Source organism: Tauraco erythrolophus, chromosome 3 (genome assembly GCF_009769465.1).
Source record: "Tauraco erythrolophus isolate bTauEry1 chromosome 3, bTauEry1.pri, whole genome shotgun sequence".
NCBI lineage: Eukaryota > Metazoa > Chordata > Aves > Musophagiformes > Musophagidae > Tauraco > Tauraco erythrolophus.
The window spans coordinates 4323157-4345389 of NC_141467.1; the positions used below are offsets into that span (position 1 = coordinate 4323157).

Genomic DNA, 22233 nt, shown 5'->3' on the forward strand with positions numbered 1-22233 from the left:
TTGCCTCTTATTTCTGTCACCTAGTTTGTTTATTATATAAACACGGATCTGTTTAAACAACCATTCCCTTCTCTGGGCCCATCTGTCATGGGAGAGCAACCACCGGAACGGGAAACGATGGAGCGCGGTGGCTGGCAGTGGTGAGCATGGCGGGACCCCAGCAGTGCTGGAAGCAGCTGGTTTAATTGGCTTGTGGATGGTCTACAAGACCCAAACCATAGCTTGAGCACGCACACACGGAGAGCGCCAACGGAGGAGCCGCCGGCTCCGCGGCACGACGACGGCAGGACACCGCGCATCCGCTCTCCGCCTCCGCGCTCGCCCCTGCTCCACCTTCAGGCCCTTTTTCTCTTAAGACTTAGGTTTCTTCAATTTTTTTGTTGTGAACCCACTTCCTGCCCCCCACGACGTGTGTGGCTTGCAACAAGCATCTCGTATCGAAGGCAAAAGGTATTGCACGAATTTGGCACGGGAATACTGCACGGATGGGGAAGGACCTGGGTTTTTCCCTTGGGTGACCGCAGAGTCTCAGCACAGAATGAAAAGAAGAGAAGTGGCCGCGCTCAAGCTACGCCATAAAACTTGAGCATCCAGAAGATCGGGCTCTCGCCATCACAGCGAGTCTAGCAAAGGTGAAAAAAAAAAAAACCCAACAAACCCAAAAACCAGTAGTGTAACTTTGGGCAAAACTACCATCAACTGGTCCAGTGTTTCTTACTGGGCTCAAGAAGAACCCGAACGTCCACGTCCTCTGTGCAAAAATTAGCAGCTTTAGGACAACATTGTTACTCTGAACACAACAATCTCGGTCGCTTCTGCAGGTCTACCTGTCCCCTCGTGCTCGTCAGCGTCCGAGGCTGCGCTAGCTGCTGCGTCGCCCGCCGGGAGCACGTACCTCGGATTTACTGGGGCCTGTTTGAGGACGTCGGCAGCCTAATGGAGGATGGAAATTGTTAGGTACAGTAGCTAATCGACAATATATACAGCAAAGGGGGAAGGGGGAGGGAAGGGTGAAGAGGAAAGAGCTCCGAGTGAACGCGAGATGGACATCAAACGAAGCGGCGATCGTACGGACATCGACATCCTGCTGCTCTGCTTGTCTGAACACCGGCACTGCCGAGCGATCGCAAACGGATGGCCCGAGGGAGAGAGGAGGAAAGGGAGGGAGAGCAGGGAGGTTCACCACAACGCAAGGCAGCTGTTGGTTTACCAAGTCCTTGCACTGAACTAGATCCTCACCATATTCACGCGGTGAGAATCGAAAGCCGTTGGCCAAAGGAAACAGTTTGTTTGAGGGCTGGAGGAGAGACGCCAAGTGGCCACCATCAAAGTGCCACCTGCACAGTGAGACAAACTGGATGTTCACTTTGCTTAGCCTAGAGTAGGACTGATCCAATTTAAGTAAACCTTTTTTTTTTTTTCCTGAATTAAAATCTACGAGAGCAGTCGGGGAAGGGGGGGAAATCTGGGAGAGTTCACTGTATATTCTTGAGTCAGAACCAGAAAACATCTCTAAAACCCCCAAGGCGGCCAACAGTAGACCATTAAGTCAATATTCACAGGCTATCAATTCATTCCTTTCTAATAGTCACTTAAGCATTTTTACACTTAAATTTAAAACCAGGAAACCAAGCCCTGGTTCTAAAGGCAATGTCAGGACACTCATTTCCCAGGAGCGGGAATCCCAGCTGCGCTGCCTTTTGGAATAAAAGTACAGATTGCAGCCCACGCTCCATCCTTTTTGTCCCCGCTGGTCTATGCTCTTCTCCTGGAGCAGTCACTCAGAGATTCTGGGCCTCCTGGTAATTAAAGCCATTCTTGGCAAAGCTAATTTTTGCATCACTGGTCAAATCATTCACGTCACCTACCTTACTATTGAACACCAGCGGGAGCCGTCTAAAATAGATTAATGGACTCTTAAAATGCAAAAGTCTGATTCTCATTGAAAAACCAGCTTGTTTGGGTAGGATTTTCTTCACTGCATTTGGTGAAGAAAAAAAAAAATGTACTAATTTAGAAAGTAACATTTAAGTGCACGTGGCCTATGAAAACAAACATAAGCTGCCTAAAATGCAGTCAGAGTTTGAGTCTTAACAGGTTTTTCTTCTTCTTTTTTTTTTTTTTTTTTTTTGTATGTATACAAACACAGCAGGCAACCTGGGCGCTTGGACTTTCTAGACAGGCAGAAGAACGTTGCACAAGTCTGCATTCCAGTCAATTCAACTTCGCAGTGGATCCCTCTTTCCTTTAAAGAAACACAAAAACAAAACAGAAAACAGCCCCACCCCCACCCCCCATGGTTTCTTTTCTTGGAATGGTTGCACCTCTTATAATAAGATGGCTTCATTTTTGTGATCTATGAAAGGAAAAGGAAATAAAGTGCTTCTTGAGAATAAATCAAAATAAATATACATATTTAATGGCAGGAAAAAAGTTCTGAAGGGCTACCTTCAGCCAGGTCTTTTCTCAGATGAGTCTTTTCCCCCATGACTTTTTCAAGAGCAATCTGCACAACAGTTGAAGATGCCAAAAATTGCTTTTAGCAGCAGAGTTGAATTCTCCCAAGTCTGCGTCCGCTCCATCACTGGTTTGTAAAACCTGTGCAAAACACCTTTGCCCAAAGTGCTGCTCCTCCTGCACAACAGCATCAAATAAAATAAAAAAGAAAGAACAGAAGGGAAAAAAAAACCAACGAAAACCACCCAACGAAAAAAAAAGAAGGGAAAAAAAAAAAAAGAAAAATCCACCCAGTTACATGGACTTCATCCCATTGGCAGTGGTGTTCTCGGAGATCCCGTCGCTCACAGCTGCTGAGTCATGGAGGCCGGAGTAATCCTTGAGTTCAGAGTTTGTCAGGAGCAGAGGCTGCTCCCCCTTCTTGTGCGGCAGGAGGGGCTGCCGGGTGTAATGTTCCCCATCCGGGATGTTCTCGGGCAGGTTCTGGTTCTTGCTCTCCGGCAGCAGCAGGATGCAGATGATGCAGATGAGCGTACAGCAGGCGAAGATGACGTGGTGGAGGAAGTAGCCTTTCTGGTTGTGGAGCTCCATGATGGGGGCGGTCAGGCGGCCGAAACCCGCGCTGGCCAGGACCAGCCCCAGCCCGCCGCCCCTGCGAACACAGCAGAGGTGAGAGCCCGGCCCCGCAGCCCGCTCCCACCAGTGCAGCCCCCTCGGCACTGGGGTGGGGAGCCCGCAGCCCTGACGGGTCCCCCCGACTGACCCCCTGTCCGGCACGCACCCGGGCATCCGAAATCTCTGAGACAAACCTGGTTTGTTTGCTCTCAGCTTCCGCGCTCCGTAGTTACTCCAGCAGGGAGTTGCTTTGCTGTTGTAGGTCACTGCTGCCTATTTGCCTCGGTGTGGGGAAATAACTAAACCCACTTTGGTGCCCTTTCACACCCATGTAACTGCCCCCACATAAGGAGAAGAGGAGCTTTATCATGCGAGTGTGTAGACAGCCCTCTGAGGTATTCCCATTTCCGAGTATTCCCATATTCAGCGAAGGAAAACCAGATTTTGCTCAGCGTGCGAGCCTTCTCCACCTTACACAAGACACACCGAGAAGCAGAAGGTGCAGAAGTCAATTTTGTCTGCTCTAAAGTATCCGGCATCGATGGGCAGCGGAGGCAGGAGATGAGCCTTTACCGGCCGCTGCCTCGATCCGTTATACCAAACACTGAGTGCTGAAATATTATCTCCATAAAAACGTGTTGCGGCTGGAACTTCTCAACACACTGATATTGTAATAACATGCATCATTTTCAGAAAAGAAAAGATAAAATAGCCAGTGGTCAGGCTAGGAGAGCAAGAGTTTGGGATTCATTTCTGAGACCTCCTCTTAACTTGCTTGACAAGTTGAGGTAGGTCCCTCACTTCACTCTTTATTGCTTTTCTTGTGTGTTCTTGTACCACAGGAAGGGGCTACGAAAAGGTTAACATCGGTGAAATGCTTAAATTGTAAATAGGTAACTTTACAAAATATTCTTTATGGCACAAATGCTTATTTATTAGATGCAATGTGCTCATATATTGAGATCATACATGCACGCACTCAAAAAAAAAAAGTGAAAACACATTAAAGCTTAAGGAAAAAAAAAAAAAGGTGAAAATACCCTCATCTGCCCCAGCCACAAGCATGGAAGTTGCATGCCAAATTCAGGGCTCTCTCCTGACGCTCGGCTATGCAAGCAGCCTCTCTTGCAATTCCTCCTCTTGCTCATCAATGTCTCTCCAGGTCCCGGAGCAGGCGCGCCAGGCACACCTCCGGCCCTGTGCCCACTCCGTTTTGAGGCACGGCTCGTGCTCCTGGGACCTGTCCCCACTGGGTGACCCCCACACAGAAGCGGCACTGTGGGCATTTCTCCGGGGCAGACCATTCCCTCCTCCTGCTGCGGCACAACCCAGGTCTCCGGCCAGTGGAGCATCACTCTCAAGTGACCCATTTCAGCCACATCTCCGAGAGCGGCAGCTTGTCCGTGATTTTCCAAAGGCAATGCTGCCTATGGAAAGAGGTCTCCCTGTGAGCTTAATCACTGGTACCCTGCTCCTCACCCAGCTGGCCCGGGCAGCATGCTTCCTGCAGCTCCTCCAGGAGATGCCATCTATTCCCAAACCCTCTGGTGATCAGACGGGCTCAGGAGCTTCAGTTCCTGGCCCGATGGCAGAGACGTAACGATTAACAATAACCGGACCTTACAGAAGACAACTGCAGAAGGCGAATGAACTGCTTTACATCAACTACTTGGGAAAAAAAGGTTTCATTGACTATAGAGCGTCTAGAAATGACAGCACTGCTAACCTACAAATGCCAAATCCATTCAGCCAACCGCCGTGTTAAAGCTGATCTTCACCCAATCCTTTCCAAAATCCACTGGTGCTTACTTGACAGCTGAAGGGCAGCAAGCGCAGGTTTCAAAAGATGCTCTTGGGACACTGCCTGGATCAAAAATTCCTCTATGTACCCTCTAATTCTCCAGGCTCGGCAGAGCATCTTTCACAGACAACAGTGCTTTCCCCAAATACTGCGGAAGGAAGCCCTTACTAAAAACTTGCCAGCTTCCCGATGGCAATTTAGAAACCCAGCTGAATGTGGCCATTGTGCGGCTGCCCTCCCTGCAACTTCATGAATACACTCACATGAGCGGCCCCGAACTCATGGCAAATCGTTCTCCAAGTCGGCTCCGGAGCAACAAAACCCTGGCTCACTTACATCACTCTCTGCTACGGCTGAATTGCATCTCAACCACCTCCAAGGACCTGAGGTGAGTTTGAAAAGCTGCTGTAGAAGGACATGGAGCAAGCTGAAAGGAAACAGGAAGAGGCAACGACAAAGACGGCTCTGTCGTTACGGGTCAAGCGGCTTCAGATCTGGAGGGGGAAAAAAGTTTTGCCATATGACGTCAGTAATTAGAGCAGATGTTACTTTAGCCAGCACCATCAAAACCTGGCAGAAGAAGACTTCAAAATACATTCTGGTGCATGTCCTAGAAGATTTTTTGTAATGTTTGACTATGCTGCAAATATGAAAATGGGGAAAAAAAAATCCCCAAAACTAAAAATACTGCCAGGAATTTTTTGCTCTTCTGGTGCACAGCAGGAAAACGGGTACAGGGCAACAGAGGCAGCGCCCTCATAATTAACACTGTTTTGCAGTTGCCGTGGGGCAGCAGGTAGAATGCAAAAATGTTCAAGGAGTTTCGGATGGTTCACGCGAGGCTTACAGTCCTGACATGGGCAAGTCGCAAAAGGACCTTGGTCCAAAATTTTGTCATCGGAAAGGGCCTCCCTGTTCACGGGGGACAATTTCCTCGCCCGCTATTGCAGCATGTTTTCAGAGAGCTGCAGAACGTCCCCACTGGTATCCTTTGCTGGAACCAGGCTAAACCTAAGAAAGGGGACTTGCCCTTCTCAGCACCGCTCAGGAGAACGGGGAAATCCTAGTCCTATCTTCGGGTGGCCATTTGTCTTGAGCAAATGGGTCAACATGTGGCATGGGAGTACAGAAGAGCCAGAGAACTGCTCAGGTTGGAGGAGACTTTGGGAGAGCACCTGCTCCAATCTCCTGCACAAAACGGGGCCAACACTGAATTCGGACCAGGTTTTTAGGGCTTTGTCCAGTCAGCTCAGCCACTTCTTGAAGTCAGTCCCTGAAAACCTCCATGTTTTTTCCCTGCCTTTCCTGTACTAAGCGACCCTGTTGTTTGCTTGGTCCTAGGCCACAGCTTCAACAACACACCGGGATACCCTTGGTCTCACGGGGCAAGGCACCACCTTTGGAAAGTCCAGCTGGGCTCAGGTCCCAGTAAACAGCACTGCACCCCAGTGGAAATTTGGCTTGAGACAGCTATTGATGGGTAAAGCTCTGAATTCAGCTGTCGCTGAACACTCTTCATTTCTTTGGCCAGGTGGGGGCAAAAGCAGAACACAGAGAAACCCATGGACCAGATCTCTTTTCCACTTGTTAGTAACCGAGCACACAGAGGACAAGGAGAGGACACATCGCTCTTTCCTCAGCCTATTCCTGTTTAGTAGCCGTGCAACTCGCAGTGGTGTTCCCATCAAGATTATTAGAGATGGATTATTGGGGCCACTTAGTGCCTAAATTCAGCATTTGGAAGGAGCTCTGTACCAAACCCCTCAGTATGAGGAACATGGGCTCCTGGTGAAGCCCTCCCTCCTAGTGCCAGGAGACCAGGGCAGATGGAGGTGCAGTGCAAGGATACGAAGCACCCCTCCGTGCCACATGATGGTGGAGGACCTTCACATCTCTGGAGCAGGCAGCACCTCTTGGCGATGGATGTGGCTACCCCAATAACGGCAGTGCACTTCTCCTCCCTCAGGGGTGGGGGATTACAGGTAAAAGATTTGATCCAGAGGATTAAACCCTGGAAACTCCAGAGACAGCCCCAGCTCTCTCTCTGCCTCCCTTTTCCTCAAGGTTCCTTGAGCAACCTGACGTAGTGGAAGATGTCCCTGCCCGTGGCAGAAGGGTTGGAACTAGCTGATCTTTAAGGTCCCTTCCAACCCAAACCATTCTATGATTCTACCAAAACTATATTAAGATAGTCTGAAACACTAAAGGGCATCCGAGGCAGGATTTTGGAGAACAGGTAATGAGGGAGCAGTCAGATCCCGTTAAAATGCAAGACACAAGGCAGCTTAACCACACCTCTGCCCGAGACAGGTTTATGTACCACCCTGAGCTCCACCTGCTAATTACAGCCCTGAACAGATCTTATCAAGAGCTTCACAGTGGTAGGACTGCAAAGCACTGCAGAGTGTCATCATCCCTATTAATAAAGGGGGAGCCTGAGGCACATCCAGCTATTGTCACTCGCCTGGCATCACCCAGCACGGTCAGGGGAAGCAGAATTTCGGCTCCCAGCCAGGATTTTGTCCCCTCCCCTGTAGCAACATAAGCAATTTAAGGAGAAAAGCTCGCTGAGTTCACACTGCACATCTGACCCTACTTGGCAGATTCTCTTCTGGTTGACATGGCCAATTCCTTATCTTTGTCTTTCGAACAGAGACGAGGAGAAAATTGAAGAGGCATAAAAACACCAAACTGACTGACATGCACATAAGTAAATAGCTGTTAGTGTTTCGGGCTGCTGTATAATCTCCTCACCACTCACCCTGCCATTCCCTGTGGAAATAATGTTATCTGTAAAATACATTCACAAAGTTAGATAGCTTGGAAGAAAAGGCCATGGATCAAGGAGACTCTGGCTACTCAACTGACAGTTTTGCTATAATACTTCTGCAAAGCTATTGAAAAGGCACATAATTTGGAGGGGAAAATAAAATAGGAAAAAAAGACTATCCTCATCCCTCCACTCTCTCTCCCTCCCACCCATATGACCTACATTCCTGGGAAATTCATTGGAGTCAGGGCAGACTCCTGAATCGCTGTGGCATTGCCGAAAGCATCATCCAGAACACGCAAGCCCAACCTTTGTGTTGTTAATGATAACAGCAAATATACGAAACGGTTCAAAAACCTGACTATACAAAGACATTTTATGGGAAGCTCTCCAGTGAAGATCACCTGCCTGAGTTCTACCGTTGCCCAGGATGAAAGCGCTCCTCTTTGGAAAAACTTTGACCCCTGCTGAGATAGATCTGGGTGCAAAGAGGAAGATGACTTGATCTGCAATAAAGGCAGACATCTCCCACCTGTAGGTGTTGTAGGAGAGGCAGGACTGCAGACTCACAGAGCACCTACACACACCAAAAGTGCTCAACACTGCGTGCTGCAATGCCTCCTTTCCACCAAAACACCCCTATAGCTGGCCCGATTAACCTGCCCTACAGAGTGCACCTATGTCCTCCTCTGCACACTCGTGGAATTTCTCTTCTAACGTCGAGCTGCAGACTCACCTGGTGGCTGCTCGTGCAAAGCCAGCACAGTGAGCCAAGCGATCGCACGGTTCGGCTGAGCAGCTAAAACCGTACCGCACTGCAAACATGCAGTTCCTATGCTGCCTGCTGATCACCGTGATGGGACACGAGGTGGAGCCATGGGAAACAAAGCCTCGCTGTCTACAGACAGGCATTTACTGGGGCAGACTGACTGCAGCGACATTAAATGAAAGAAAGGCTCAAAAATTGCTGCGAGGTCTCCGATTACGGGGCATTTCCCCTCCCATACGATGTGTTCAGTTATACTGCCTGTTACCAACCAAACGAGGAGAATTTCGTCCCCATCCTTGGAAGAGGGAGGCTCCAATGTCTCACCTGATTACTGTGGGTGTGATTTCAGCACAGAAGAACACGCTGAGGCTTCCGACGGCATGCGAAGAAAACATACCCACGATGGAAAAGGCGGTAGAGAATTTGTCTTTGACGCTGTCACTCATACCTGCCAAGACAAGTGTGTTCATAAAAAGTGAGAATGAGGCCAAACTTCCGAGGAAGAAAACAAGAAAACAGGTTTATGTTACTCATTCTCCCTAGACAAGAATTTGAGTCATTTTTGTAATACTAATTTAAAACTGGTATTTATAAAATCCATTCCCTGAGCACCCAAGACACAAACATACGCGAAAAAAACCCCAAAATGTCATGCCAAAAATGGCAGCAATCTCCGAATTATTTATGCCCAGCCACCACAAAAAGGTAAAACCCAAGAAAAAACACATCTTTGGGCAGCCTTTTAGGCACCAGCCACTTCCCTCCCAGGTCTGACAGACACACGGAGGCAGGCAGCGTTCATCAAGTTGCCAAACATCTGGTACAGCTCGGTGGCTCAGGCACTGGAGGGGCTTGCAGGGCAAGAGGGGCAAGAAATAAAAGTGCTCCCGTCTCCGTGCCAAGCCCCTGCACATAATCAGTCTGCAGACTCTGTTGTGACCCCCAGCTTGACAGTCTTCGCCTGACAACTCTGGGTGAGAAAAGCTGATGCCATGGATGGTGAAGCACACCCCTAAGTCACCGTGTCCAGCAAGGCTGTTTGCTCAATTGTTTCCCATCTGGATGACAGCGAGGTCTCCAGGAGTGAACAGTGTCTATCAAGCACGGGGAGATACCCCAGTAAATCTAAACAAAGCTAAAGGAAGCTGTCTCCTGGCCACAATGACAATACATCCCTCACTTGATCCCTGCTAGCCACCTTCTGCAGCCAGGGACGAGATATCTGATCTGGGGTTGTACAAGCTCGGGTGGTCCCACCTGGCCGGCGAAGAAGCCATGTTGTTTGCAGAGACTATTGCACCATACGAGGGGAACACATCGTGTCTGATGGAAGCACTGGGGAAAGGACTGGAGCTTTACAGCCAGCATTCCCCAACTTCCTACAGCCAAGTCCCAAGATCCGCCCGGAGAACGGGCTGCTCATCAGCGTGCAGTCCCAAGCAGGTGCACTCTCTGGGTTGGATCCAAAGAAAAGCAACACCTGCCTTTGTTCTTGCTGAATATATCAGCTCCCAGGAGAGCAAAAGGTATTCGGGAGCTCTTAGTTTACAACTTCTGAAATGTGCTACAGCCAGCTCAGGGCTAAGCCCTTTCTGCAATGCACCCCAAGTCTCGAGGAGAGAACAAATGCTGCCAGCAGGTAGGGATGTAAGCGTGACACCTTGCAAACTAAGGGTGTCTGAGGTTCCCTGGCAACTCTTGCATAGCTGGTGAGGCTGCGCTGCTGACCTCGCAGGGAGTCGTGACTGCTCAGTAAAACAGACTTTGGAAAAGCTGGGCAAGGACAGGTCTGATATATCAAATACAGAAGGTAAATTTTGTTCCCCTGCAGCCTGTCTCTGCATTGCTACTACAGTACTCCAGGCTGGGATAAAGTGCCCAGGGAAGCATTTTCTAAGGTGCTTAAGTTTCGTTATCACAAGGGACTTTGGCATCTCAGACCTTTATGGAAAAGACCAGACTGGGAATGTTGCTTCTGAGAAGGAGACTTTGTGGGAAAGCATTGCCCCGTATCTAAAAATAAACCTTGGGGGAGCTCTGCACCCTTTTTTGACATGCAGAGGCAAGTCAGACTGTGGGGGATGCTACACCGAGAGACTGCATATAAACAAACGGGGCTGCCTACAAGTGGGGTCCCAGAAGTGGGTTTTCCTCCTGCACCCCTCTGCGGCAGCAGCTCCGCTCTGGGTGCTTTGGTCCTGGCCTTCCGGATCCAGCCGCTCCCAGGGGAGCACTTCCTGCATGATGCAGAGGAGTGTGTAAACCTTACCTGAGTCTGGAAGTTGACTGTATTTTCCAATCACTGCATCCAAGCCCACGGAAGTTAGAGGAAGAGAAAAATAAAAGAAAGGGAGAGAAAACAAGATCATACTGGTTACATATGCAATTTATCAAAAACCAGACAAACAAAAAAAACAAACCAAAGGTAAATCCCACATACTCCCCCCAGCCTCCCCTATATGATTCTCCTTTCCCATGCCATAACTGGTACATCTCACAGCCACCAGGTAGGACATGCCACTTCCAGGCCGCTTCCAGCTGGAGGACAGCATGCTAATGAGACAGTGATAACAAACACAGCGGTAAAGCATTTTTAAGAGCCTCAGAACTACCACTGGGATTAACACAAAAGTCTCTTTGTCTTAACGAAGAGGGAGAAGAGAAACTGCCCTCCTGCTGCAGCCCTGAGGAAACGGCCAACAGAGCTTCAGCTAGAGAGCACCGGTGGGAGACCTCTTCCTTGCCAAAAGCCTGAGCTGGTGGTCCACGTGTCACACCAGCCATCAGCTGCCACGTGTCCCAGCTGCAAAGGAGTGCACGGCAGTACTGGGCATTGGCACGAGCTGGGCACGGGTCTCAGTGATCTCCCACCAGGCTCCTGAGACATCCCAGGTGACACCCCGGCATCCGGAGGAAGGGCTGGACACGGTGAGGCTCAAGGTCTGCTGTGGGTTTGCTGCTGATAGAGAGCACTCCTCTCCCTCTCTCAGCCTCCTTCTCAAATTCTGGTTTCCTCTGCTAATTACACCCAAATTATGCTGAACTAAAGCATGCAGGAGGCTGTAACAGATTTCGTAATCAGCAGGGTCACTGCTTCTCTCCAAACACTGTCTAGCTCTTCTGAGGAAGCGGAGGGGCACGGTCTAGAGCTGGGAGAGACGACCTGCTCTGAAGTTCCAGGCTGCCTTTCCCTCCTGTTGTCCCAAAGAAAGGTGCGAGGGCCGAGTGGGGAAGGCTGACAGGTGCATGGCATCAAGAGAATTCTAGGTGCCAACATGGCAGAAAGCACCTAGAGCCAAAAGCTGCTTTTAGTTTTAGCAACTTTTCTCACAAAACCTCCTAAACCTGTTATGGAAAAGGTTTTTTCCACAACATTTTTTCATGACAAAGATGTCATTATTTCCATGACATCTTAAAAAAAATAATTAGACAAATCTAGAGTAGAGAGACCCTGATGGGCACCACCACAAGAACGTGGAGTTTTGGGAGATGGCACACGCACAGAGCGTGCATCTGCGTGTGAATGGCCACGTCTGTCAACGGGCTGGCAATGAGATGGGGCCAGCGGGCTTCTCCCACCCTCAGCTGGGACTGCCAGACATGGTAAACGTGTGCTCAAAGGGAATGTAAACATCTGTGCCAAGCTGGGACCGAACACACATGATTTTGGAGTTTCCTCCATGTCATGAAAGAGTTTCCCCATTTCCCTCCTACAAATAGCGTATTTGCTAAAGACAAACTCAGTAAACGCTTTCGGGAAACACGGTCTGTAAATATGGACAGTCCTTGCTGGCTTGGGGCTGCCTCCAGCATGTGGGAATGTGAAATCTTTCCATCCTCAATGCAAAAAACTCTTTCTCATTAAAGCCCTTAATTATTTCTAAACTTAGAAATGAAAACCAGCCCATGTTCCGATGTTCGTCTCATCCAGTTTGTCCAAAGCGTGTCTCAGCCCTCTTCCCCCTTCCTTGGGGTGAGGTTTCATGGGACAGAGGTCTAATGGTTGGCAACTGCGAGGGTGGCAAAGCATATCCCACCTTCTCTCTGCTTCAGCATTTCTCTGATCCATCAAGTTCAACTTCCTCAACCGACAGAAACTTAAGACAAGGAAATAAAATAAAAATAGGAAAGGGAATATTTCTGTAGCAGCTTTAATAGCTGAAGCAGCTCAAAAGGGCCAGAGAAAGGTCATTGCCTGCAAAAGAGGAGGTGGGACACTCTTGCTTTTGGCAGGAACAACCCATTTGAAAGGCTGTGGCACCTCACAAAATCATGTCTATACGTTCATATGGACTATACGTGAACATCATGTTAAAATTATGGTCTCTCAGCTGCGTATTTCCGTGCTATCTGTATATTACTTGCATGTAGCAAGATACTCAGAGCAGGCAGAGGACACACACATACACCTACTGCTTGAACTTCTGTGTGGTTTAGAGGCTGTTTGAGAAGGAGACTCGAGTAGGAAAGTTTTCCCTTCCCAATCCCTACCCATCTCCTTCCCCAGAGGCTATTTCTCTGACATAAAATTAAAAGCATTTTTTGCTTGCTTGTTTGTTTTTAAGTGACAGCCCTAGAGGCAGCATCGATGCTCAAGGAGCTTCACCACAGGGACTCAATCAGAACACAATGCCTTTTGTTAACGAACATAAGACAACAAGTGTTTGGGGAATCCTCCAAATGAATTCAGCCTCTTAAACTAAGTGATGTGTGGCATGTCAAACCTGAGAAAGGCAAAGCAGATGCTAGTATTTCCCGGTCCCTTATTTGCACGTCAAAACTCGTGTGGTCCTGAAAAGCTCTCCTCTCCAACTTACAGTTGAGAAGGCCCAGCTGCAGAAGCGATGCCAGGGCTGTAAGGATCATGAAAAGCAGGAGTCCTCCTCTCCTCCCCAGAAACCCGACTACCGGGCACATGGCCAGGCAGGATGCCAGCGCGATCCCAGCCATGGTGTAGTAGTCGGCGTAGAAGTTGTGGGTGATGGCCATCTTCGCTTCGTGCCCCATCATGCTTTTTGCAAAACAGTGGTGTATGCCGTAACCAGTCAGCCTGGGGGAAAGAGGAGAGGGCAAGGGGAGATCGGTGCTGAGAAGGCAGCCGTGCACTGCAACGTGATGCAGTGTAGGAACATGTTAGCGTAGGAAGCGTTTCTCCTGATGCAGGAAGACAACACCTGGTGCAAAAAGACTCAACTCCGGCTTCTAGGTGCTACTGTAAAAATAAGCAATGATCAAAAGAAACAGAAGAAAAACCCATTTCAGCCAGACGCTTGCAATCTACTGGCTTCATATGTTGCTCAAGATCGGGGTATGAGCAACTCTACAAGGACTCCTAGCACGTGACTGGTTTTCCCAACATATTTCAGGACTCCCTTGTCTTGAGAAAGGCATCTCTCTGTTCCCAGTGCATCTGCTGACGGCCACAGAACCAGTGCTGCTGTGATGAAGCAGCCCATGTGCTTGGACTGCAAAAGACAACACTCACACACGTGTCTTCCAGGAAGACCCACCTACCTGGCGCACTCGGTTGTGCTGAAGATTGAGTCTCACTTCCCAAGTTAGCCTATTACAACTTAAAACCCCCTTAGGAAAAAAATATTTGAAGGCATAGGTTGCGCTGCAATGATTATTAGGAAACAACAAGCCCTAATCCAGTCTATGTGTTTACACCACTCTTCATAGCAATGCGTCTCCCCTTCTTCAGAAAGTTTCTTTGTCATGCCAGTGACCAACATCCTGCCACTCCATTTCACTCCTCTTTCTCCTGTCTCCCTCTGCCTTTCCTAAAAGAAGGAAAGGGAAAAGGGGAAGAAGGGGAAGAAGAAGGGGAAGAAGAAGGGGAAGAAGAGGGGAAGAAGAGGGGAAGAAGAAGGGGAAGAAGGGTGCTGGAGGTACAGAAGTCAGATGAGAAGCCCCAGCATCATCCCTGCCACGGTGCAAAACTGGGAGGTCAATGCTCCCAACCACCCCCATCGCAGCACAAATACACTGCTGGGAAGGGCCTCCTGTCCCGGGCGTTTAGACCAGACAAACCTCATGTCACAAGTTAATTGTGCCTGACAGAGCGGCGGGCACAGATCCAGGTCTCTACAAAATGAATGGCAGTTACGTTCCACTGATACACCTCTGGCCTTCTGAACGTCATGAATCTGAAGCTCTGTCAGAGTAAGCTGGATATTAATAAAAGCACAGAAATGGTTGGGGGAATACGCAACTGCTGAGCACATGACAGCCCAGGGAATTTCTCTTGCCATCTTGTGAATCAATGCTATAGTTCAAAAATACGCTACCAACACCAAACACCTTCCCCCTGATAAAAACCTACCACGAGTACTTGCTGTTACACAAGAATAAAATTTGCTTTGGATATCTAGTTATAACTAAGTCCTCCCATAAGAGAAATATGAATCAGTAAAGTAAGATTTAATAAGAGGGCAGAGTTACGCAGTGTGCATCTCCTCTCTCTCTCTTCTGCGCATGCAAACACACTTGCTGAAGCTGTTATTTAGGCCATGTCCTATAAACTAAATTAATGTATCATTTGGACTTTGCTTTCCAGCCTGCTTCCCCAGGAATTACTCTATTAGTTGCTGAGCAGCTCAGAACAATTGCTTTTAAAACTAAATACATTTGTCTCCCTTGCTGTCTCGTCATTCCCTGCAAAAGGTTCCTTCTCCCTATCCCGTGCTACTAAAATTTAGCACAGCTCCATCTAACAGGAATAATAGAATTAAAATCAAACATCTTTTTTTTCCACCCCCTAAAAACAAACATGAAAGCTATTTCCTCACATCTGCTTCATGCTCTACTTGGATGGCAAACAGCCTCTGTGTGCTATTGCCAGAAGTCACTCTTTGGGCTGCCTAGATCTGGTTTAGGGAATTTCCACGTGTCTGTGATTAAAAAGGGGAAGGGAGAAGAGGAGAATTCCCCATGTAAAGGCTTTTCACAAACACAGTTAGTGCTGGCTCTTAAATCTACCAGCTCAGCCTAAGGGGAGAATGCTGTTTCAGAACAGAGGGAGTCACCCACATGTGAGCGGGAGAGAGACACGAAATCATAAAACTAGAAGTTGGTTCTGCAACCGCTATGCTGGAGACGGACCCCCAAAAGCCATGTGGCCTCTGGGTGACTATCTGCCCAGCACAGGGGCTGTCCTCTCTGGGTTACAACTGATCCATGTGCCTGTTAATGAGGGCTGCAGAGTAGGGCCCTGAAGTGATGAAGAAAAAGCTATGTACTTCTGAAGAGAGGATGGGGCGTTTCCAGTCTTCTCTCCACCTCCCATTTGGAAAAAATGGGTATTTTATAAGACAGAAAAATCAGAAAATCCACCCCTGCTGCCCCTCTAGAAGTCAGGTTTAGTTGGAGGCTAAATTTGCAGCCCATCTATTTCCTCTCTTCAAGGTGCTCAGTTTTGGACAGAAGGTCTCAGAACCTGTCACCTGCAAAACTCTCAGGCAGGTGCCTGGCTTTGCTCTGCTTTTGAAGACCTATGAAGCAAAGCTGCTACACCAGGGAGCAGGCTTGTATTTACTGGCAAGCGACATCTTAATCATAGAATCATAGAATGGTTTGGGTTGGAAGGGACCTCAAAGATCATCTAGTTCCAACCCCCCTGCCATGGGCAGGGAAATCCTCCACTACACCACGTTGCCCAAAGCCTCATCCAGCCTGGCCTTGAATGCTTCCAGGGATGGGGCATCCACAACTTCTCTGGGCAACCTGTTCCAGTGCCTCGCCACCCTCAATGTAAAGAATTTCTTTCTTATATCTAACCTAAATCTGCCCTCTGTCAGTTTAAAGCCATTGCCCCTTGTCCTGTCGCTACACACCCTTATAAAAAGTCCCTCTCCAGCTTTCCTGTAGGCCCCCTTTAGGTACTGGAAGGCTGCAATAAGATCACCCCGGAGCCTTCTCTTCTCCAGGCTGAACAGCCCCAACTCTCTCAGCCTGTCTCCAGAGCAGAGGTGCTCCAGCCCTCGGATCTTCCTCTGCAACGCCGGCATATCAGATGTAAACAACTTGAACTCATACTCCTGTGGCACTAATGGTTTCAAAAATCCCACCCGGGATGCTGGCAGCAGATGTCTGCCTGCGTGAGCGTGTGAGATCTGTGGGACCACCGGCGAAAGCAATGTGCTTGCAGCACGACACTCGAGAAGACACGTGGTGCTGCTGCCTGAAACGGCCAACGATTTCCTCCACATTTGCCATAAAAAAAAAGTTCCCTGCAACAGCCAGTGGTTTTCCAGCATCATTTATCAAAGACTCTAGTGAAGAGTCCCACACTAGGAGACAGAGGAGCTCCCCCATCATTTCCCATTACTGCTCCCGTTTCACCCACCACGCAACTATTCAAACAGAAAGAGATGGGACTTACGAGTTCACACACAGTACTACGATGTTTTTCCACAGGTTCCTGGTTCCCACCACTTTAACAATGCAGACTTTCTTCGGCCTCCTGGTGATCTCCCTTTCCAGCTCTGAAAAAAAACAAGCCAAAATTATTCTTTCACTGGGAAGAACAAGAAGGAGAAGCTTCACTTGTGAACTACAGATACTCTGAGGGATGTTCTGGAGAGGAGGATGCTATCGATTACACTAACAAGAGCTATAAAAATGCTGAACAGCTCGCCTAAAAGTCCACCTCAGGTTATTCCTTTTCTTCCAGGCTTCCTTTAACCTTCTTGGGGCCGAAGAACTGCCCAGGAACTCCTTCACACCCCAAACCTTCTCCCAGTTTAAGGCCTGTATGTAAAATGGGGCAACACGGAGCTTGGTTCCAGCAAAAAAATTTCCTGAAGAACTTCAGCATTCTGTGAATTTTTAAACCCTCACAGGCAGGACTGTGCTCATGCAGGATTGCTCTCAAAGAAGATCCCTTAGCTCTCTTACAAGATCTGTTGCATTTCTGCAACACATACCCAAAATCCATGGAAAGGACTGGAGCTCAACCTCATTTTTTGTGGGAATCTTTTGAGGTTTGTTTAAACCGAGGTTTCAGAAATAAGTGGCTAGGACACTATGTCAGCTCATCCTCTCCCCTGAATTCATTTCAAGTATTTAAAATTGTTCTGATGGATGCCCTGCACAGAAGACATTTCCTTAAAGAAAAATCTCCGGGCGTCATCAGCTGTGATGTGTTTGCATTTCAGAACTAAAACCTCACCACGTCCTTAAAGTGCTGGGCAGCTGCCAGCTCACTTTTCTTTGCAATGCTATAGTGACACGTAAACCTCACCAATATTGCATCCGATATTCTTGTTGGGGCAGGACAAAAAATGAAGGACACTGCTTACTTCCCAAATATCATCATGTTAGAGCTTGAACCACTGTTTCCAAGCTACGGGATCGGTGAAAAAGCTGCAAAAAGTCCGGTAAAGACGGAAGAAGCTGTAGCTATAAAGCAGCATCACAAAAACGATGGAACTCCTAGAGGTTTTTTTTAAGGCAAAGACTTGTGCTGCTGCTTTCTAGACTGGCTGCTTTTGATGGCAGCAGCGTGGCCCAGTTTTGGACCGTGCATCCGTTCCCCTCGCGCATACGCAATTAGCCGGGGTGTCCTCACTTGCCCGCGCTGGCCTGCCCCGACCTCAGCCATCACTTTAAGAGGTGCAGTACAGGGGAAAATAGAAGCAAGCCCCAGGGAAAGAAATGAGATAAATCGCCCTAATTTACAAACAGAATAACAAAAGACAAGTTTTTCTGCTGTTATTGGAAAATTGTATCATAAAAATAATAAATCAAAGGAACGCTATTTATATGCAAATAGCTCAGCTATTCACTGCTCGTGGGTCACTCCTGGTCTTCTATCCAGAGTAACCACAGGGAACGCTTCTGAGAAAAGCAGCAAAGGGTATTTTACATTAATGATTGTACTTAAGCAGAATATTGCCAAACCACCTCCCTTACTACCTGATGATAACCATTTCTCTCCAGAATCTACCCAGCGTGAAGCTCACAAAAGCATAAAAACAGAGGTGGAGCAAAAGAGGAAATTGGTCAAATTAATATTTGTACTACAGGAGCACTCAGCAGGCTCAGCAATGGATCAGGGCTATATTGAAAAAATAAGCAATAAAAAAAGATGGTACCAGAGCAAGGTCAAAAGGATTTCTGTAGGAAGATTCTAGAAAGGAGTGAGTGGGAATACAATAATTCAGAACAACTGAAGCAGTTAGATAAAACATAGCTATAAAGCCTGTAACTGAGCCCGAGCCAAACCTTCTACAGCGAAAAAGTCAATGTGAGCACTAGAAGCAGCACGAGGTTTTAAAAAGCTGTTGATGACTGCTTACTACTTCAGCTGAAGGGCAGCAATACAAATCACCACCCAAACAACACACTTTGCACAGATTTCATGTAGACCTTTGAGAGTTCACTCTCAAACTAAGAATGATGACCAGATCTGGCCTGTCAAAGTAAAACATCTCCTTCTCCATCAGTCTGATGCCATATATTTAGAATTTTGTTAATTTGGGGTTTTTCGTTTCTCAAAGTCATTTTTACTTTTTTCTTTGGGAAGAGAAAGTAGATTTTATTGCCCATATGTGCTTTATTGAGCCACAACTTCATAAAATTAAGAGAAGCAACACTTAACTTGGTTACGCTTCTTTTCGGAGCCAAACATTGTTTTGCCCTCTGCTCCTGCTTTGTTCATACATTAGGGGCTGCTACAATCCATATGTTCTTTATTTATTGTCACGTGTCCTTCTCGTTGGCACTCGGGCCCCCTTTGAACCTTTCTTACAAATCAGTCCTTCTGAACGAATTCTCGTTAGTGTTTTCCACTGAACTGCTGTTCTGCCCTCAAGTAATGGACAGCCCGTGGTGGGTTAAGTGAACTGGCAAACACCTCCTCTGCTTCAGCTGCAGTGAGATCCCACATCGAGGGGATTTCAGCCCTTCTCTGTCCTGCCTCATGCAGCTGTCTCCCTTCAGTGGACCCTTGCTTCTGCTCTGATGGGGGTTATACTCCATGAATACACAGCACTATCATATGAAGATGTCCCAAAAGTGATTCCAGATGTAGCTGCATTACAAACATTAAAGAAAACAAAAAAAAAAAGAAAGAAACGAAAAAGGGAAACAAAGAAAGCAAAAAAAAAAAAAATAAAATCTGGCCTCAAATTTTACACCAAAGAAGGCAAACAGGACCTGACTTTTTACTGAAAGCCCTCTGGCTCTACCAGCTATTTACTCCTCCATCCCTCTACAATCTAAGCCACCTGCTTCAGATGAACAACTCTTCCCAAGTCTCCAACACCATCTATCTTTCTGACAACTTTCTGCACTCTTTATTTCTATATATACCAGTCAGATGTTCTCAAAAAAACCCCAACCCTACCGCAAAATCAATTATTTGCAATAATTAAAACACTGTTCAGACAGCAACGAAAAAGCTATGTGACTTGCAAAAAAAGTCATCACCTGCAGAAGTGGCTTTCATTCAAGTGGCTTGCTGTTTGTGGAGGTAGCCTGCTGACACAAAAGGACCTGCTCTGACTGTGACGGGCACCAGGAGAGAGACAGCTCCTAGGCTGGCTGCACTTCATAGGTTAACATTAAGATCTTAAAAGAGAAGTCAAGCCAATGCCTATTAAAAACCCATGGAAGCCAACTATTGCTCTGCCAGTTACTGGAATAACACCAGGAAAACTCCCCCTACCCCCAACTTAGTCTTTGATTTTGCACTGAAGTCACCAGTTCAGAAGGAGTTTGCATTAAAGGTTTCAGTTCTGACTGATTTACCAGAAAGGCAAGTGTGGAAAATAAAAAAAATATTTTTATCCATTTACTCAGAGGCCCATTTTGAGTTTTCCCATACTCCGGAGCCCACACACACTCTAGGCTTCCTATTCAGGGACTCGGTAGGAAAACTGTCAACAAGCTAACTCTTTATATCTCAGTGGAAATTAAAACTATTCATTGGGAGACTTTAAAAGTCTCATGGGGAGGGGAACCCCACCAGCTTCCAGCTCCCAACGCTGCTGAATTCTCGTGGGATCCTCTGTGTTTCAGGAGCACGGCTTTCAAAACCAGCAAGGATCTTTCAAGCCTTCAAATGAAGCCACCCACCTCTGCATCACTTGGCAAAGACAAAATAGACAAAGCTCAAATCAAGCTACCGAGAAAGAATGTCCAAAATGACAGGTGTCCTGTGGTGATGGACTTCTGCTGGATTTTTCTGGCTGCTAAACGATACTGTCAGCAGCTCTTTGAACATGAAAAGACCTATGGAAGCCCAGCACAGAATCTCAATCAATCCCCGGAGCAGGACAGCTCTGCAGCAGGAGGTAGAATGGTCCAAAATGCAGAGCTGAAGCAACCTACTCTGAGCCACACTGAGTTACTGCTACACAGGGTTATTTATGCCCTCCAGGATTTCTGTCTCCATGAACTCCCTTTGTGGTCATTCATTTATTTATTTTTTTTTTTTAACCATGGAGGACTAGCAGCCTGATACATTGTGTTTCCGAAAAGCCTAATAGTAAAGGAATATTGAAGGCTACCAAGTCACATACAGAACTTACGAGGTGGGTAAGAAGCTAAGTAATGGGCAGAGAGCAATAAGGGGTGAAAAAATGGAAATTGCAAGTGGATGGCAGGAGGTTAGTGGCGGGAAGACTTGTCTTATTCTCAGAAAAAGAAATCTAGTTTAATAACTTCACTAGGGAGCTTGGCACAAACCTTAGGAATGTGCCAACGAAGTTTGCTGATGACAAAGTGAGGCACTGCCAGCAGTGCAGCACAGAAACGGGACATCAGAGGCAACAGGGTGAGCTTGAGACTGTCTGCAGCAAAAGTAAGTAAAAAATGGAAAATTCAAGGTAAGACACTCAGGGACTAATGGGAAATGGTTCTGCTGGAAGGTAACACTGGGTTGGACTTGGTTACACGCTACTCGATCACAAGTGACTATAAGGCACCAGCCTGTTGTGTCCATGAGGCATTTGCAATTCAGACAATGAAATGCTGGAGCTCTTTTACAATTCTGGTCATCAATATTTGAGAAACTAAAGCCTTGGCAAGCCTATTTATAAAAGAAGAGGAGATAGAGAACTTCAGCTCAGCAAAGGAATGGGGCTGCTGTCTGCTCACATGGCATTGCAAAAGCGAAAAAGAGATTTAAGATAAAGACAGGAGCAAATGGGAAGGGAAAAAAGACAAAGAACCTGAACAGCTATAGTTCTGAATATGTTCTATATATTTGAATACATTCTATATCTTTGAACACATTCTATAGTATTTGAATGGAATGCTAAAGTGTACCCCAGTACAAGAGCAATTTGGAATCCAGAATGGCCTTCCAACAAAAGCACGAGACATAAACACTAATGGCATTTAAAATGAAGCTCATTTCATGAGAGCAACTGTATAACTCGATGACTATAACAGCAAAGGATTGGTTGCAATAATTTGTTTAAATCCGGTACGTCTAATTACATTCAAAAAAAGATAGGACACAAGGTTGACGTTGCAATCTTCAGTTGTTGGTATGCATTATGATACAGCACTTAATTAGATCATCACACGTTAGCTTTTCCCCCAGAATACTCACTGCAGTCACTACCTCCCCCAGAATATTCACTTAATGCTGTCTCTACCTTTCCCATTCCACATGTGCCCCTCAGCCTTACTATCCAAACCTCCCAGTGAGTCCAAAATCATCGGTTTCCTCAGAGACATTCCTGCAGTGCTGTCAGAATATTCGTGTCCTTCATAAATACCAATGAAATCAACCCCCCCACACCTTCTTGAAAGAGTAATGACAAAGATTACTCCCGTTTGCAGGCACGGAGATAAAATACAGAGGAA

At 47.2% G+C, this 22233-nt stretch overlaps 1 protein-coding gene across 2 annotated transcripts in view; it reads right to left on the bottom strand.

Moving 5' to 3' along the window:
* Positions 1 to 2715: 2715 nt before the first annotated feature.
* The window catches only part of SLC22A23 (solute carrier family 22 member 23), a 113342-nt gene continuing 93824 nt past the window's right edge, over positions 2716 to 22233 (bottom strand). For both annotated transcript variants that reach the window (XM_086608971.1, XM_086608970.1), the window contains 5 exons: positions 16796 to 16898; positions 13230 to 13462; positions 10682 to 10714; positions 8737 to 8860; positions 2716 to 3109 (listed from right to left, as the gene is read on the bottom strand). In XM_086608971.1, coding sequence (XP_086465097.1) covers positions 2752 to 3109; positions 8737 to 8860; positions 10682 to 10714; positions 13230 to 13462; positions 16796 to 16898 — 851 coding nt within the window. In that variant the 3' untranslated portion in view covers positions 2716 to 2751. The remainder of the gene's footprint in view (positions 3110 to 8736; positions 8861 to 10681; positions 10715 to 13229; positions 13463 to 16795; positions 16899 to 22233) is intronic.